Source organism: Lagopus muta, chromosome 21 (genome assembly GCF_023343835.1).
Source record: "Lagopus muta isolate bLagMut1 chromosome 21, bLagMut1 primary, whole genome shotgun sequence".
Lineage (NCBI taxonomy): Eukaryota > Metazoa > Chordata > Aves > Galliformes > Phasianidae > Lagopus > Lagopus muta.
This window is the reverse complement of record NC_064453.1, coordinates 4,748,065-4,765,878: the sequence shown is the minus strand read 5'-3', so window position 1 is coordinate 4,765,878 and position 17,814 is coordinate 4,748,065. Positions and strand designations below refer to the sequence as shown.

General features: G+C 43.7%; 1 protein-coding gene across 5 annotated transcripts in view; it reads left to right on the top strand.

Annotated features, from left to right (window-relative positions):
* Positions 1-17,814, top strand: part of TMCO4 (transmembrane and coiled-coil domains 4) — a 39,047-nt gene that overhangs the window by 13,813 nt on the left and 7,420 nt on the right. For all 5 annotated transcript variants that reach the window (XM_048967694.1, XM_048967691.1, XM_048967693.1 and 2 more), the window contains 8 exons: positions 1,014-1,111; positions 1,663-1,806; positions 2,287-2,406; positions 4,302-4,466; positions 5,000-5,136; positions 7,229-7,313; positions 10,863-10,980; positions 13,676-13,793. In XM_048967694.1, coding sequence (XP_048823651.1) covers positions 1,014-1,111; positions 1,663-1,806; positions 2,287-2,406; positions 4,302-4,466; positions 5,000-5,136; positions 7,229-7,313; positions 10,863-10,980; positions 13,676-13,793 — 985 coding nt within the window. The remainder of the gene's footprint in view (positions 1-1,013; positions 1,112-1,662; positions 1,807-2,286; positions 2,407-4,301; positions 4,467-4,999; positions 5,137-7,228; positions 7,314-10,862; positions 10,981-13,675; positions 13,794-17,814) is intronic.

Sequence of the window (17,814 nt, the reverse complement as noted above, 5' to 3'; positions counted from 1 at the left end):
TATGATTCTGTTCTATGATTCTATGATGTTTGATCTGAGCTGACCCATCTCAGCATCTTTTCTGTTTGTCTCCAAGGTTAAGACTCCTTCTTCCCCATGTGCTACAGAGGGTGCAGCATGGATGGGGCTTGGTGTGGTGAATATTAGTGTAAGAATGGTTTGCTTCAGGAGGAGCACAGCTCCTGCTGGAACTAGGCAGAGTACTGCAAGCTGTAGGGTGCAACGATCAGAAAGGTTAACATCTTTATTGTAGTAATTTGTGTGGGATCAGACCAAATGTCCATTCTGCATCCCTGAATACTTAGAAATTGAACTGTGTCAGAGAGGACCTGGAGGGTGCAGTATCAGCCTTCCCTATCTGGTATCAGTAGATGGTTCTTTTTGTCAGTTCTTTCTCTGTCCCTGAAGGCTGAGGTCCTGAGCTGTGTACCCATCAGCTTTCACTGTTTGCCTTCTGCTTGGATTCCTCCTTGCAACCTGACTTCAGAGCATCTCACAACAAATAACTAGTAATAATGGGCCAAATTAGCCTGGCAGTTGTTCTGCAGCCTAGAGGTGAGAGTCTCCCATGCAGTCTGCCAGTACATCACAAATGTAGAGCCAATTCTTTTCCATTAGACACGCAGAATTAACTGCATAATGCAGAAATAGCTTTCATCTTATAAAAACTGCAGTAGATTTTCTGTAAGCCACATAGGCAGTATAAAGCTACTGAAATGTTTCTGACTTTGCTTCTTTTTTTTTTTTTAACAAGCTTCACCCCTGTTAGGAAGCGTTTTCAAAGTAAGTAACATCTGTTGGCTTTTCCAAGCAATTAAATTGTTCCAGTTTAAATCTGTGGCTTATGTCCGTGCTCATAAATCTGAATGTGTTGTCACGGTCCACACCTGCATGGTACTTTTTACTGTTCCCAGTAGGGAAATTACACTGAGGAGGATATAAGCAGATTGTGGTGCAGCGTTGTTATCTGCCAGGCTTTGCCATCAGCTTTTATGCTTTTAATCCCCCTGCAGAACTGCAGAAGTCTCAAGAAAAAAGAAGGAAAGAAGAAGGAAGCTGAAGAGATACCTGCTGATCGGCTTGGCAACCGTTGGGGGTGGAACAGTGATCGGTGAGGCTGCCTTGGGCTGTCAAAAGCTTGGTCCTGAAGTGCGAGGGGGAGAAAGTGGGGTTCTGACTTGCACATTCAGCAGCAGAAGCCAGGCTGTGATTTTAGTGTTCACTGTGTTGTTTTTTTCCTTCTTTTTGCCAGGCTAAAGGTAGTATGTCACTTCAGGTTCTGCTGTGCAAAAGTAGAACTGAAAGAATTAGTTGTGAAAGTGAAAGTCCATTGGGTTTGTTGGAGCATTGCATGGAGCAGTGCATGCTGGAAAGTCAGGTTAAAGATACTGGAGAGAGACTGAAGAATTTGGATGATGTTTGCCTGGGGCACAATCTATCACATATTCTTCCTCGACTTAAGTTATTCTTTATTTTTACTGAAGTCAGTTAAAGAATGCATGCAGAGAGTCAGGGCCTGGGGATGACCTTAAGAGCCCCTTTACCAGGGATGCAAAACAGGTCAGTTTTTCAATAGCATTAGCAGTACTCACCCAGCACAGGGAAATGATTGTTTTTTGCACTTGGTAAAGAGACTGTTGAACTCACTTGTTGCCTTCTCAGGCTTGACAGGAGGTCTTGCTGCCCCCCTGGTTGCTGCTGGGGCTGCTACTATCATTGGAAGTGCAGGAGCAGCTGCTCTTGGTTCAACTGCAGGAATTGCTGTCATGGCATCCCTTTTTGGAGCTGCTGGAGCTGGCCTTACTGGTAAGAGAGTGACTGCACATTTCACAAGCACTGAGGCACAGGATCATGTTCCAAAATGCAGAGCATGACCGAGCCCTGCAGAGCAAGGAAAGTAATTGGAAGTATGATCTCACAACTTTGAGATGGCTTTTATTTCAAGACATGCTTGATGACTAACTAGGAAAATAGTGTTTGATACATGGCTGAGTAAAAGAGATGAAAGCTTCCTGCTTTGGATTAGAAAGGTGCAGCAACAGAGAGCAGTAGCTCTTACACCTGATGCAGGATTTTCTGCAAAGCAGCCTTTTGCTGAGATACCCACAGATCATGAGAGCTCAGAGGGATCATGTTGGCTCCATACCAAGTAATACATAGATCTGCTGAGGGTCTTGGAAAGAGAGAACCTTAATCATGAGCCAAGTCATCTCTTATGAATTTCTGTTGTTAACAGTGTCTGTTCTTGTGCGATTTCTGAGATCTGTGTTTCTGCCTTGTGTGTAGGATACAAGATGAAGAAACGTGTGGGAGCCATAGAAGAGTTTGAATTCCTCCCACTTACTGAAGGAAGGCAGCTTCACATCACCATAGCAATTACTGGGTGGCTGTGTGCTGGCAAATATGGTAAGAACAAGATGAGAAAATGGAGAGGAGCCTGGCAGTGTTTGTGCTGTAGTAGCATCGTGCCTTCCACACACTTACATAGGCTGTTGAATAAAACAGATCAGCTGTTAACAGAAGACTTTGTAACCCAATCTGCAGTGCCAATCAAAACAGAGGAAAGAAAAGGTGCAGTAAATTGGTTGTACTTGTGGTAGGATTGGTGGTAGTGAGAGCAAGACCGTTTCTGTCAGTAAATCCTGTCTGGTTTTCCTAGGAAGAACCTGGTTGGGGTGAATGATTTCCAGCACTAGAACAATATGTCTCACCTACCTCTGAGACCTTATGTTTATCCTCCAGCAATTAACAGAAAACAGTGTTGTTTTCTTTCTCTCCATCTGCCAGCTAATGAGGTTTATTGGCAAGAAAGTTGTGTGAAGCAAATCCCATTAAGCACAGAACTCAGGAAGTGAACTTAAAGGCAGCAGCCTTGAAAGGTTTGTATTGTTTTAGTTTCTAGTGTAGCTTGTCATATAAAATATGTCAACTGTCTGCTGAGTTCAGCAACCTGGCTCAGCAGCTGCCAGTTTGTTCAGAACCATCATAATTAACACTGGATATCATTAATGTGGAAGGCTTTCTCTGTCCTGTTGCTTGTTAGATTGGAGCTAGCTGTCAGAGTAAGGTTGTTTTCACTTTGCAGTACTTTGGCTTTACTCATTGCTTAGCAGGGCTCCAAATCTCTGGCGTTGGAGGGCTTCCAGGCACTGTTACAAACACAAGTGCATCCCTTCAGGAACCTTTTGGTGTCTGTTTGCCCTTAAAAGGGAGCTACATATGACACACATTCTTCTTCCATAACAAGCAATCTGTTATAATGTCTAAAAAAGCAAAACTAAAACTGTCATCCATTCTCTTCCTTATAGTTGTGTCTATTTGCACACTTGCGCGACTTGTTAACACAGAGGGAGTGAGGACAGGATTATTACAGAACACGTTGTGACTTTTGATCTCCCACTGTCTGCCTGTCTGTACATCCAGAAATACAGCAGGATATTGTGGTGAGATCTGGCATGGGACTTACACATGGCACTTTGGTCAGCAGCTGCCTCAACTTGCCCTGCTTTGTTCACAGAACGAACAAAGTCAACGGGTTTAAATTAAGATGAACAGAGTATGGCTTAAAAATTGGTCTTGCAGCCAAAAATTAGACATTGTGCTGTGTATATTATTCATTCTTTCTTAAGCATTCAGGCCCTGCTTTTGATTAGCCTCTGAAGGGGAAAAATTAAACTAAAGTGGTTAAGTTAGATGGCAGAATAAAAATAATTGCAGTCTAGATCTGCAAATACAGATTCCTTATTTTCCAACAGAGCCACTAATGCAATCCTTGCCTGCCTAACTAAAGTGCTTGGAAGATGCTCTGTGGTAGATTTTGAAAAGATTTTACATATTTTCCATGCCTCTGGACTCAGTCCATGCAGCCATTCAGCACTTGGTCTTTCTCTGAGGCACTCCTTTGGTCTGTATGAGAAGTTGGAGCTGCAGGGTTTGGCCTGATGTCTGAGGATAGGAGGAATGTCCTCAGGACCGACGTAGTTGACATCAATGTCCATCTGTCTTGGCAGGCTGAGCTACCTGAGTGGGTCATGAAGTCTCAGCCTGCATGCAGTATCTCAGTCTGCACTGAAGACTTTGCCAGAGCAGCTAAAAGCTGTGGGATTATTCACATAGCCAAAATTTATTGTAAAATAGTAGAACTATGGAGTCTAAATCTAACAGTATTTTTAAATGCAATTCCTGATTATCACAGAGTGTTCCCGTGCTCTCCAGGTTCTTTTCTGGCTCTTTTTTTGGAGCTGTCTTGCCACTGTTGTGCTTTCAGTGAACACGAATTCAATGCCTGCAACTTTTCTCAGGGAGCTTCACAGCACCATGGAGCAGCATGCTGCATTCGAGTGAGCAATACTGTCTGGCCTGGGAATCCAAGTACTTGATGGAGCTTGGCAGTGCCTTGGATACCCTGGTGAATGGTTTTGTTAACATGATGGCTCAGGAAGCCCTAAAATTCACTGTTTTGTCAGGTAAGAACCCATATTGTACTGGATCTGTGTTTGTACAGTTTCACTGTTGGTGTTTATTTAAAGGAGCTTTCCTGATCAGAAGGGATTTCTGGGAAGGCGTATTGGCATCACCCCGCAAAAGTGGCCTGAGAACCTTCTGTACCACACCTGTAATTCAGAATTGCTTTCCTGGATTGCTCTGCTCTGAGTCATGGACTTGTTCTTTTAAAATTACAGCTGGAAACACCTTCCTTCACGTGTGCGTTTATTTCTCTGTATTATTACACTGTGTTTTAGTGCTTTACACAAACCTTTCAAACACGCAGGTTGCATTCATGTATGGTGTCTGTTTGCCTCCATATCGGAACATCAGATTCTTTCTTATCTTTAGTCTAGCAAAACATTTCTCAGACCAGCTCTTGAGAAAGAAGCACTGAAAATGACAGAAGGCCATAGGTTTAGCTTTTAACTTCAGTGAACCATCTTGTTTTGCTGTTTCCTAAGAGCAATCCAGATTTGTGACTGTGCTGCACTGTTTGTTTTCTGTGTTGCAGGTATTGTTACAGCCTTGACTTGGCCAACTTCACTCTTGACTGTTGCCAATGTCATTGACAACCCCTGGGGAGTGTGTCTGCATCGGTCTGCTGAAGTAGGCAAGCACCTGGCACATATACTGCTCAGTCGACAGCAGGTATTGAAATTATCTAGAAAGAATGTCAGGAAAGGATCTGGCCCATGGGGGGAATATTATAGATATCTTTCCCGAGGGAAGAAAATGAATAATAACATGAAAAATGAAAAGAAAAAAAAAGATGCACGAAGGTGAGCAGCATGTATCTGGAATTAATTGAGTTAATTGAGGAAAATGACCAAGTCCCAAGTTAATCAAAGAACTCCTGCTAGGATTCATTCCATTTGACCCAAAGCTTCCCTAAATGAAAGAGTGATCCAGGTCATAAATGACAAGTGGATTGAACATGCCTTAAGCAGGCAGGCCAACTCACTGAGTGAAAATCTGAGCACAGAAGGAAAGGTAGGTGGGAAGGAGGAGAGAATACAGAGTGCTCAAAGTACTGTGAATTAAGGGGCACAAAACAGTGTAAGAGAATACCCTGCAGCATTACATGCAGCATGAGCCCTGTTTTTGCCTAAATGATACCAGAACACATATAAAACACTTGAATTGAAGAATCCAGCTTCTCTCTACTTTTATTGATCCTAACCTGTAACTGCACCAGCTTTCATCAGACTTCAGTCTGGCATAATTATGACCATGCCTTTGCAGTATTCTTGCAGAGTTAAAGAGGAAAATCCAGTGCTGAAAGGTAGCTAACAGAATCCTTTGAAACAGAAAGAAAGAGAGAAGAGCTGGATTTTTCTTCTTTTTGACGTGTCTTCTCTTGGGAGGAATTGGGAAGAGATCTCAGTAGCTTGCAGTTTCCTTCATTTTTATCAGGCACACAGGCAAGGATTGCACATGCTGACCCATCATGATAAATGCACTTGTGCTTCCCTGCATTGCTGCAGCTGCAGAGCACTGGTGTGGAAGTGGCCATGAGCACAGATCTGTACAGATGTTGCTATTCAGGTGATTCCAACAAGAACTTTGTAAGTGCAAAGGCACAGTTATTAGTAAATTCCATGCTCGTGTTGGAAACTTGTGAAACAAAAGGCAGGATATGAGCTAAAGGGAAAATGAAAAAAGCAGAGGGCATTCACAAATGGAAGAAGAGGGAAGAGAGAGCAGCATGGTATTAAAGAAAAAAACACGTCCAAATGGGATGCAAGCTTGAACTAGAGGTTAAATACAACAGCCAAAACAAGGAAGTGAAATGGACTGGTACCTGAAAGAAGGGATGGACATCATTAAGGCTCCCTGAGGTGGTTTATGAAAGTCATTTCTGCCTCCCCAAAGCCTGCCGTTGTTTGCTGGGCTACTCTGGCACAGGGGGAGGCAGTGTTCTGCTGGCCACTTGTTTCTCACAGGCATGCTAGTCCAGAATCTGTTATGGAGGGGCCCTGTGAGAGCTGTGGCCACATCATGAGTGTGCAGAGTAGAAACAAACTCCATTTCTCATAAAAATACAATCCCAGGAAAGGCAATAAACTTTATTTCATACAAGCCCTTTGTTATGCTGGGGCATTTGTTACTGCCTTTCAAGTGTTAACTGTTGTGGGAACACACATTCCAGTGTGCTGCAGAGCCTACACGAGTTAGCATGATGTCTGGGGAGTCCATCACACACCTGCTCCCTGGTTCATACAAAGAGCATTGCTGCTGAGATTAAGCTCTCTTTGATCTTTAGGAAAATCTCATTAGACTGTTCAAAATAAAAGCTTTCCACACGTCATTTTTATAACAGCCACGCAGTGCTGCTGTGCTGCCATTCAGTCTCAAATCTAAAAGTGTCCAGTATTGTTGATTTACTGCTGCTTTTTCTGTTTATTGAAACATTTCCAGAAAAATGTTTGCTCCACGTATTAGGCTCTCTGTTGGAAATTTCAGAACAGTCTGTTTGATTTCTGTTTGAGTAACATCTTATCACTGGATTCTTTCAATGGATTTTCTAGCTATCAAAAATCCAAAATAACAGATTCTCTGGATATTGAACTGTGCAAAACTTTGGGGACAATCTCTTTGAAATTGACAGAATCTTAACATGCTTAAAAGACCAAGCACCAGTATGAGTGCTCTCTGTAGGGTCTTGGGAAGCCTGTGGCTGGTGTCTCTTTCCAGGTCTAGTGGAACTTTTATGGCTTTTTCTCCTTTCTTTCGTTGTTAGGGCAAGCGACCTGTCACACTGATTGGCTTCAGCCTGGGTGCCAGAGTCATCTACTTCTGCCTGCAGGAGATGGCTCAAGAGAAAGGTAAGCTTCACCTGGTCCTCTTCCTCTTCGTTTTCCTTACTGCTGATCAATTTTCCTTCCAATGAAACGTTCTTCTGCAAGAGAGTTTGAGGTTTTTTAGAATCAGAAACCTAAAAAAATGGTTTTGAAATGCGTTTGAGGCCAAATTGTCCTGTCAGTTCCACCAGTTCAATGGATTAAATGCACAGTCTTCATTAGAGGTGCTCCAGTGTGGCTGACAGCGTGGTTTGGTCACCAGTCTGTAAATAACAACCCTGACATGTTGTGACATTGGAGCACTAGATCAATCTGTGAGCTGCCCAGAGCCACTGAGATCCTGGCAGAGGACGCCTTGCCTTTATTGGCAGCTCTCTGTAGCTATTGTATCTAATTCCTTGAGTCCTCCCTTCCATTTAAGTCATTGAAATGCCACTGTCATCTGCTATTTTCATGATAATTTTTCCCTGAAGTCAAGTATAAAACCATCTGTCAATTTATTACCCGTTGTGTTTCTGTTTATTAATAGATTCTATTTTTAATTTGAGAAAAAGAATAAAATCATTATGATCAGTTGATGTGAAATGCATCTTGGAGTCGAGTCAGTGCGAGTGTGTGTGCAGCCTGCCTTCCCATACGTGGCTCATGTGATTCATTAACTGTGCAGCTCACAGAAAGTCTCTCATAAATAAGGAGCTCTGTGAAGTAAAATGTTCAATAAAGTCCAGGAAGGTGGGGTTGGTGTCGGGTGAGGACAAAGGAGGTCAACATGTTTTCTTTTGACAGCTGTATACCAGAACTTCACTTCTGGGTTAAGACAGAAGTCCTCAAATAGAGAATTCTGTTCTCAGGATAAATCTAATCAAGTCCAGAATGATCCTAATGGAGTTACACTGAAGCCAGAATCCAGATCCTAGTCCTGCTCTAGATCAGCTCTTTTTGTGTCTCAAGGATGTTAAGGGCTGAAGTATTTTCAGGCTTTTATTTAGAGGTCTGCTGTCTCTCACTGGAATAACAGGGGACCTTAGCTAAGTAATACATGAAAGGGAATTGTATGGGGTCTTTAAAGCTGGCTGCTATTCTGAAGAAATCTAAGCAACGTAATTATGGATCATAGCAGCTCCCCACAGTACACTAATTTTTCAGTTCCTTAATTGAATTATGAAAGCTGAGCTGTTTGTGAGATGAAAAGCAGCATGTTTGGTGCAGATTGCCAAGGCGTTCTTCACATGCACATTCCAGAGCAAGCCACGGGAGGAATGAAGCTGAGACCTGGGACATCTGAGACTGATTTTGGTTTGGACTTGGTTGTCTCACACAAAAGAAATGGAAAGCCTTTTGCATCCAGATGGCAGTGGCATTTATGAGGACAAATAGCTAATCATGGATTATTCAGGGAAAGACCGTGGCAGAAATTCAAAGTCTGTTAAAAGAAAACACTCTTCTGCCATTCAGGTAAATAATGTGTGGGATCCTTCCTTGCAAATGGCTTTGGAAGCCAGAGCTTAGTTTCCAGAAAATGACACTGTAGTCAGAGGGGCAGCAATGCCCCATCAGAGACCTGTTATGGCACAGGGAGCCCATCGCTCTGATGTGTTCGTGGTGATTCCTGAGTTCCATCACTCTTCTTTTCCAGTGAGGACTCACCTGATGTTTCCTCTTTGCTCAGTGATTTGTACTAAAGGCACAGTAGAGCCTGAAAACTGGTTACAGCCTCCTGCTTAGCCTGGATCATCCACCCCTTTACTGGGCAAATAATCTTATCAGTCAGCAATCTTCTCCCATCAGTAACGTTTTTGTATTTTTATTTTCCTGCTTTATACAGACTTTGTTTTTCTCCATCAGTATAAAAGATTTGCAAACTGTGAAATACATTTAATTTATCTCGAGCACCAGCAACCGCAGAGGTCACTGATCTGTTCTCAGATTTCTGTCAGCATTGAAAGAAAATGGGTGTTTTCCAGCCAAACCTGGACGTTTTTTTCTTCTAAGCACAAAATAAGCTGTGCAAAGGACTGGAGGAAAAAAAAAAAAAAGCTTCCAACACCTTGCCCAAATGTCCAAGATCCTGATGAACTGTTTGTTTATTCAGTTGGCTCACATTGTGGCCATGGAATTTAGTACCTCGGTTGGAGCAACCTCCCTGAACAGGCGCTGGGTTTCCTTTTCATTGCCCATGACTGTGGAAACACAGGACTTTATTGCTCACAGATTACACTAACAAAATTGAATTGCTCTTTGCTGTTCTCTTGATGGGTGCAAAATTTTCTTTGCAATAAGAAATAATACCAAGAGAGCTCTTTTGGACTGTTGTCAGGTGCTGGGATTTACACTGTGTCGAGAAAGATGCAGGCACTGCAGGGAGCTCCAAGTTTTTAGTGCTATTAGGGAAAAGAAACCAGCTGATTTCTATTTGAAGGCATCAGCCTTTAAGCCAGGCATCACCTCTCCATCACAGCTTGTAGTGGTGCACTCTTACCTTCACTTCCCAGAAATTTTCAGCGTATTATTTTACAAACTGCAGACACCAGCTCAGAAATAGTTCAGCTCATGTCTTGTGGGCGCTGGTCTCAGCTGGAGAGCATTGATTCAGCACTGCCCATGAGGCTCCTGAGACTGCAGGGCTGAATTTCACTTAACTACTACATCAGGTGCTTGATGTCTGCTTACAAAGAAGAGTTAGGAATGTATATTAATATATTGTTTAAGAGCGTCTTTGCCTGTTTTCAAGCCTGTATCTGCACAGAAGAATGGTGTCTAGACTGAGGCTGTCTCTTCTTGTCTTCAGATGGCAGGAGTGGCAAAGCACATTAATATTTAAATTTTAATTTAGGACTGTTGCAGAGCTGCCCAATATTTTTCATTTTGTCATTTCAATTGAAATTTCCCAGCTGCAGCTGTCACATAAGAGAGGAAGATTTATGTAGGTCACTCCAAAAGTAATGCCTGCTGTTTATTTCCATGGAAAACACAACTGCAAAGAGCACAGTAACACTATTTGGTAGAGCAAATTTATCACCACCATTAGCTGTGCATTTTCTCCAGCACCACAGCACCCATAATTGTGTGATTCAGGTTCAGCTCCTTCCGCTTCGTTTTGATTCACTGGGTGCTGGCAAACCTGTGTATGATGTTCTTTCTCTTCCCATGTGAGCATTCATGGGATCCACCTGGTGCAAACTTTGCAACGTTCCAACATTGCCACCATTGTTTCCAATGCATTAAAAGAGATACTCAGCTCCATACACAGCTCCATGTCAGATGCCACACTGTCAGGCTGCCCCTCTGCTGCCATCTGTTGCACGGTAACAAAATGTAATGGGAGATTAGTAGAAGGTTTAACCTCTACTTCCATATCCTCAACATTTGCCTCTGATGTTGTGGGCCAGCAGAATAACACAGGAGGCATTACTTTTGGAGCAGCCCTCGCACTGCATAAGTCAACACGCCTATTCAGTAAATGCTGCCCTGTGCACTGAGGCACCTCTCAAGAAAATCAAACCAGTTTGATGGTTGGCAAATGCTGTCTGATCTGTCTTCTAATCCTGAGCTGTTCTGCGTTCACCTTAACAGACTCCCAAGGGATCATTGAAGATGTGGTGCTGCTGGGAGCTCCAGTGGAGGGAGAGGCCAAGAACTGGAAGGCGATCACAAAAGTGGTGTCGGGCAGGATCATAAATGGTTACTGCAGGTCTGTGTGCACACAGTGCCCTGCTTCACTGCTGTGGTGTCACTTTGAAATGGTTCTGCACATCTGTCCCTTATAAATGTTCTGTGAGCGCGTGTTTGTTCAGCTGGTGAGTCCACGGATTGAGCAGTGCCTGAGTCTCTTCTCTGCAGAGGTCTCTCCTTCAGATTAGTTGGAGATGGCAGTCTTCAGGAGACAGTTCAAGGCTGCTCTGTCCCCAGTTCTTGCCTGTTTGTGGTGCACATTCACAGTGGGAGGCAGAGGTTCTTGATACACAGGTCCTGTTCTTGATATATCTAGACTGTTTCTGGTCAAGGTAGTCCATGTGAACTAAACATTTCACTTGCAGAGGGGATCCAACTGGGATGGCTGTCACAGATTTACTAAGGATGTGAAAGAATAGGAAGGTTACCTTGAAACTGAAAGCCAGCCTTTAAAACTGTGCAGATAAGTGCTGTGCAGAGGTGTGAGAGCTGCTGGGTGAGAAGAGGGAGAGTCAGAGGCCAGAAGCAACTGAAGTCGTGTTGCAAAAGCTATTAAGAATTCAAGTGACAGTACCAAACCTAATGACTCTGTTTTGGGAGATAATTGTGACAAGAGCACCATTTACCACACAATTAGAAGGGGGAAATTAAAATGAAGGAAGGAAGCAGGGAAGAGCATGGGAAAATAAACAGAAATAACTGGGCAAGAAGATTAGCAAAGAACATGTAACTGAGTAAAGACAGCTCTGGAGCCACAAGCCCTCAGATCAAGGACAGCTGAAATGCTGTTGGTCCTTTCCAGATGCACATGTGTATGTATTACATGTGTATAAGATGAGAAATTAATGTGTTACTGCACATCTAACATAGTACATTACTTTACAAAGAACTAAGTAAAAGGATTTAAGAGCATTCAAGATTATAGCCCTCACCCCCCCCCCCCCCAAAAAAATATCATTAATCCCATCTGTCAGGCTGAAAAACGTTGCTTTTGTCTTTTTTGGATCACAGGACTTTTTATGGATGCTGGATGTGCACACCACTTAAAATATTTCTTCATGTGACACAGGGAAAAAGCAATTGCTGCCTCCTGTCGATTAGTGACTGGGGACTTGGGAATGCTTCTGTGTTCCTCCAAGAAGCCATAAATTACAGCAGTTGTTGCACAGAGCTGCATTTGCCCTGGCAAATGTTGCTCCTCCATGTGTTAAACAAGTATCTGTTTCAGTGCTAAAAGCTCAGTGTTCCATTTGCTGTAATGAAAAGGAAATCATTTTGTTACAGTTTCAAAGCCTGTCTATGCTGTTGGAGCACGTTGTATGTTCTTATCTTCGTGTAGGCAGCAATTTGGTTAGTCTACCCATCTACTGAGTGTTGAAGGAAAAAAGGTGTAGAAATTGTAGCATGCTGCCCACAGATAGGAAGAAGCAGGTGAGGAGGCTATCAGGAAATACTCAGCTGCATCAGTTCTCTGCTTTGCTCTCAGCTGCTGAATTTGAATATTACTCTGTTGGCACAAGGGGCAGCTAGGGGAGGTTCCCTAGGTATGAGAGAAGGACTGTACAAACATTTCTTGATAAAGCCCCACCTGAATCTCATCACTCTGGCTCTTGCTCATACAAATTTTGTCCTTGTTCTGTCACTTCAGGAGTAGCTATATTTAGTTCACATGAATTACACTGAATAATACTTCTGCAAGATCAGATTTGGACACAATTTATTGAGCTTCAGGCTGCTGCAGCTCATCTCTTTCAGCTTTGAAGTCTGAAAGGAGGCAGGGAGTGAAAGCCAGCTGTCAGGGCTGTCCCACTTGATTTCACAGCAAGGTTACAAATTCCTAGTGGAAAACCTTAACCAAATTAGTTAAGACTCATTGAGCATGTCAAAAAAAGCCAGCCATGGGGTGACTGATAAAAAAGTGACTGTAATGGACTGTAATGCAGTGTGGATGTGCTGCAAAGATTTTGCAGAGCTCTGCGTAGACTTGACTCCTGACTTTTAGCTCACAGCATTTTGCAGTGAAAGGAGCAGCCTCATCTGCTGCCCTCCCAGTCTGCACACCCCTCACATCCAGCTTAAACCTGCTCCACAGGCTGTAGTGGTGTTCAGGCACCTGGGTTCTGCACAGAACAAGCAATGTATTTCCAAAGGATGCATCACCTCCTCTCTTCATCCTGTAGCCTACCCTGATACTGCCACAGTGACTTACAGCAACGCTTGACAGTGGAAACAGACCCTTCCTAGTACTGTCACTGAAACTATATATTTATACAGTACCTATAAATCAGGAGTGTGCTGAGGAGCTTCACAGCCCATGTCTGCGTCAGCAGCATTGGTATCGTTGGCCTCATCACATTTACAGCTCTCTGGAGCCTGCAGAACTTCAACCTATTAGTGCACTAAAAAGAATAAATGTGAACGTTTTGCAGTCTCCAAGCAAACACAGAAAGGGTCAGATTTTTAAACTCACTGAGTGTAATGAGACTGCATCCCCAAATCAGGATTTAACTAAGACTCACACTCTTACCTCCCAGGAGTCTGTCCTGATTTTGGCAACTGCTCTGATTCCTGTGTCTGACAAAGCTGCAGTGGGCATTGCTCCAGACTAGACTGTGCTTCCCAGCCCTTCTGTTCTCCCTGTGCTCTGTGTAGTCACATGTTGTGCAAGTTTAGCGACAGGAGTTATTCACACTCTTCTTTTGCTCTGCTCCTAGGGGAGACTGGCTGCTGGGATTTGTATACAGAACCTCTTCTGTCCAGCTGAATGTTGCTGGCCTCCAGCCTGTCAAGCTGGACGACAGGAGGATGGTAAACATGGACCTTTCATCTGTAGTAAGTACTACTTCTAGTCTCACTTTTCCCATCTGCCCTCACGGTCATTGATCAGGAGGAAGCGTGATGCTGGGAAGGTAGGTCAGCATCTGGGGAACGTGCAGCTACACATGGCAGCAGAGCAGGTACAGCCTGCAGCCTTATCTGGATGGCTCCTCCAGCACAGTGCCAGTTCACACGGGGATGATTGCATGCCCTTGTACCTTGGTCCTGGGCCACAGTGACCCTGGTGCAAGAGGCAGCTTGCACTGACAGCTCTGTGGTAGCAGTTTGCTGGTTTGCTAGGCTGCGAGGCTGCTGTGTTTTGGAGTCCGTGTTTTCAGGAGGCAGGAGGTGTTGCTTCACCTGTTTCACCTGTGTGCATGGTAGACACTCAGCTTCCTCAGAGCTGTCATTACTGATTAGCAGTATTCAACTCGATTATCGTATGCAAACTAATGATCTCAGTGCCTCATCGTTACTCATGAGCGAACTCTTACAGAGCAGATCATGCAGAACTTGGCTTCTGTGTTCGTAATCACTGGGATCTTGGGTGTGCAATCTTGTTTTCCATATCTTAATGATTCAGTTCATCTTTTACTCTGCAGACTGGACTGGAGGAGCACAAAGCTCAGGGCACATCTGTCATCATTCTTCCTGCTGTGACCCCTCCTGTCTGTTCTCACAAGCTGGTAGCACTGTCAGTGTTGCTCTGGAGCCAAAGGCACTTTTAAATTCTTTCAATTTTTTGAGAACCAGCCTGCTGATCCTAAAAATACCCAACTGTTACCAGCTCGTTTCATTCATTATAACTGAGCTGTGAGCCCTTGCCAGAAAACACAGAGCTTAATGCCATACAGATAAAATAAGAACTTCACAGACCAAAATGTGGGCCTCCTAGAAGGAAGTGGTATGATAGAACCTTTTAACATTGGTCCAGCACTGTAGCTGTTCTGGAGTCTTTGCACTTTCCTGGGTTGCCTTGGTTAGCATTTCCACACACTCCCACATTCATTTTTTTCACTATCCCTGGGATTGTCATCAGTCACTTGCCAGCATCTAAATGGCTGAAGAAGCCAAGCAGTGATGACACTGGGGTGATGTTTCCTGTTAACTTAGTCCAGGTTGCTCTCCTCTCTTCAGAGCCCCTCCTTCTGTTGACCTTTTGCTTTCTGACCCTCAAACCCCCTGGAGTCCTGCAGACCTGACCCTGCCCTCAGCCTCTCCATTCTTCCCCAAAGGAGCCATTTACCATTCAGCTAAATGAATCATGGCTGCAGAGCTGCTATCTGCTGATCTTCTGCTGTTGTGCATCTGTGTCTGCGCTGCCTGATGCCAGCAGACAATCCCAGCACTGTTCTCATTTCAGAAAGAGCTGACACTTTCACTTCTTTAATCTTACTGCAAAGCACTGGGGGAAAAAAAAGAGCAATTCCCACAGCGAGGAAAACGTGTATTAAGTAAGTGTCATTCTCTTGATCCATTTTCCAGAGCATGGAGCTTTATGAAAAGAAACAGAGTGTGTTCTGATGAACATTTTAGAAGTAAAAAGAGAGAGCAAGAAGGGGAAGGAAATATTCAGAAGCTCTGTGTAAAAAGTGACAAGTAAGCAAGGATGGATCTTGCTGCAAATGTAGTGCAGTTGCATAAGAGAAATATAGAGAGATGTTTTCTATAAATTGCAGAATACAAGAAATCTGCTTTACTAAACAAAAAAAATCTGTCTTTCTGGTAGAGGAAACAAAACGTAAGAACAGCTACAGTAGTTCAGACTAATATCCATCAAGTCCAGTATCCTGCCTAACAGAACATCCTCCTGATTTTTCTACAGAAATAGAGAAGATGGCACTGCACACCCATGGCAATGCATATTCTTATGTATACATGTAAATCAGGTATCTGCCTTGCAGAGAGCTTGTCATTTGGTGCACATTTCAGAGAAATGGAGTGTAATGGCTCAAGCAAAGGAGGACTAAGAGGCCTCTTTCAGCTTCCCAGTAAAGGTTTTTTCTTTTTTTCTTTGCTTTTTAAACCTAATTCCATAAAATGTTTGGAGTTTCCTATCATTTAGATGTCTTATGCAGAAAGATTTATAACCCACAACACACATCTGATTTGAAAAAGGTCCTGAAGTGATGCAGAGACTCCGCTGTCTGTAGATAGTGCTGCCTGAGAAGTGTTCCGTGGTGAGTGCCTTCTGCTGTGGGGTAATTCATTGGAGCCTATTGCTTTGCTGCTTCCCCTTATGAGTTTTTCTCTTTGAGCTTTGGCTCTCAAAACATTAAGAATAAATAGAATGACTTGAGAAATGGGCACATTCACAGCCCACAGAGATGGGGCTGCTGAAGAGGAGACAGCTTGATGCGGTGTTTCCAGTCAGGGTGCTTGGCTGTATGTGGAAGAATTTGGCTTGCTGGGATTGCAGAGATCTTGGATGCATCCTGAGATCACCAGAAAAATACAGTTCATTCTCAGCTTCAGTGGAAATTAAGCATCTGAAAAACAGGAGTGCTTTTCAATTAAGCTCTCACTGCTTTTGAGGAACAATAATGATGATCGTTAATTGCCTGCTTTTCAGCACAATGAGCAGGCACTGGGATGAGCTTCTCCATCATGCCTTCATTTCTATTTCTGCCCTCAACCCTCACAGACCATCCTGGGGCTCTGCAAAGGACCTGGAAAGACCTGCAAAGAGTGGCTGTGCAGCCACCCAGCTGCCGAGGGACCTTCAGCAAGGACAGCTGCAGCATTGGAGTCCTTCAGGTCCCACTGAAACGCAACCAGGGATAGGCAGGGATGAGCAGTGATAGAGAAATAAAGCTTGGGTGATGCAGGGTGCTGAGTGTGAAAGTATTGCAGACAGCTTCAGTATTGTGTCATCTCACAGTCCGTCCAGGATGAGCATTAGTCTGGGCCCAAAGGGGTTGGTTCTCTCTGCATCACAATCTTCCAATGAGTGGTTGGACCAGGAGACCTCGCTCTGAGCACGAGTTCACCTGTGAGGCATTTCTGGCACGTCTCTCTTGATTAGTATGTGTTGGGTTTTTTTTTTCTGGCTGTCAGTAAAAAAAAAAAGAAGGAAGAATGTTCTCCCACTCAACAAATGCAGTTATAAAAGCTTTCCTAATGGTTACAATGGGACTGATTTGTTCAGTGGATTTATTTGACAGCACCTGTTAGGGATACCAAGGAAGTGACTGAGCTGTAATGGATTGATTGCTGTTTGTTCAAGTGGGATATTGTAGATTACATTTTGCACTAACATTTGAATACTGCAGCACTGCTCAGAGTCAGAAGCAGAAGCTCACAAGTCAGGAATGGCTGCTTCTGTTCCTCTGGGCAGTTCTACTGCAGCAGAAATGAACTCTCAAGCCTGGGGCAATAGGAATGCATGGCTGGAAGTCTGCTAGAGAGCACGTTGGCAGCTAAATTGTCCTTTTTGTGCTTTTCATTGACATGGTGTCTGAATGGCAGCTGCTCAAATCATGCTGGAGCTGATAAATTCCCATAAAGGGAACAACAGAAACGCCACCTGAGATTAAACCCCTCCTTGCTCAAGCACACAGCTGGATGGAGCTGTGGTTTGTACACTCACAGACACAAATGCTTTTTTTTTTTATCTCTAGAGCAGTTGCTGTAACAGGATGTAGCAGCAAAACGTGCTCACAGCCGTGTTCTCCTGCAGCATCTCTGCATGACAGAAGGCAAAACAGCAGAGCTTGTATTTAGAATAGTCCATGTCTCACCTTGGCACTCCTTTGCTTCTTCCCTGTGAGCCACCTCAAAAGCTTTCTACCCATTCTTTGCTGTGGGAACTGAGTGCTGGGGAAGCTGTCTTTCAGCAACTGAAAAACAGGAATAACTGATCTCTCTTCCAAAAGCACTCTCAGAGAGGAGCTTAGTGTTCCTTTTAGAAGGGAATGCAAACAGACTCCAAACAGTCTGGCCTTCAGCCAGCCAGGTACAGAAATACCAGAAGCAGATGGCAAGTGTGAATCTTGTGAAATCCAATTGATTTGGCACTTCTGTGGTTCAGGCATTT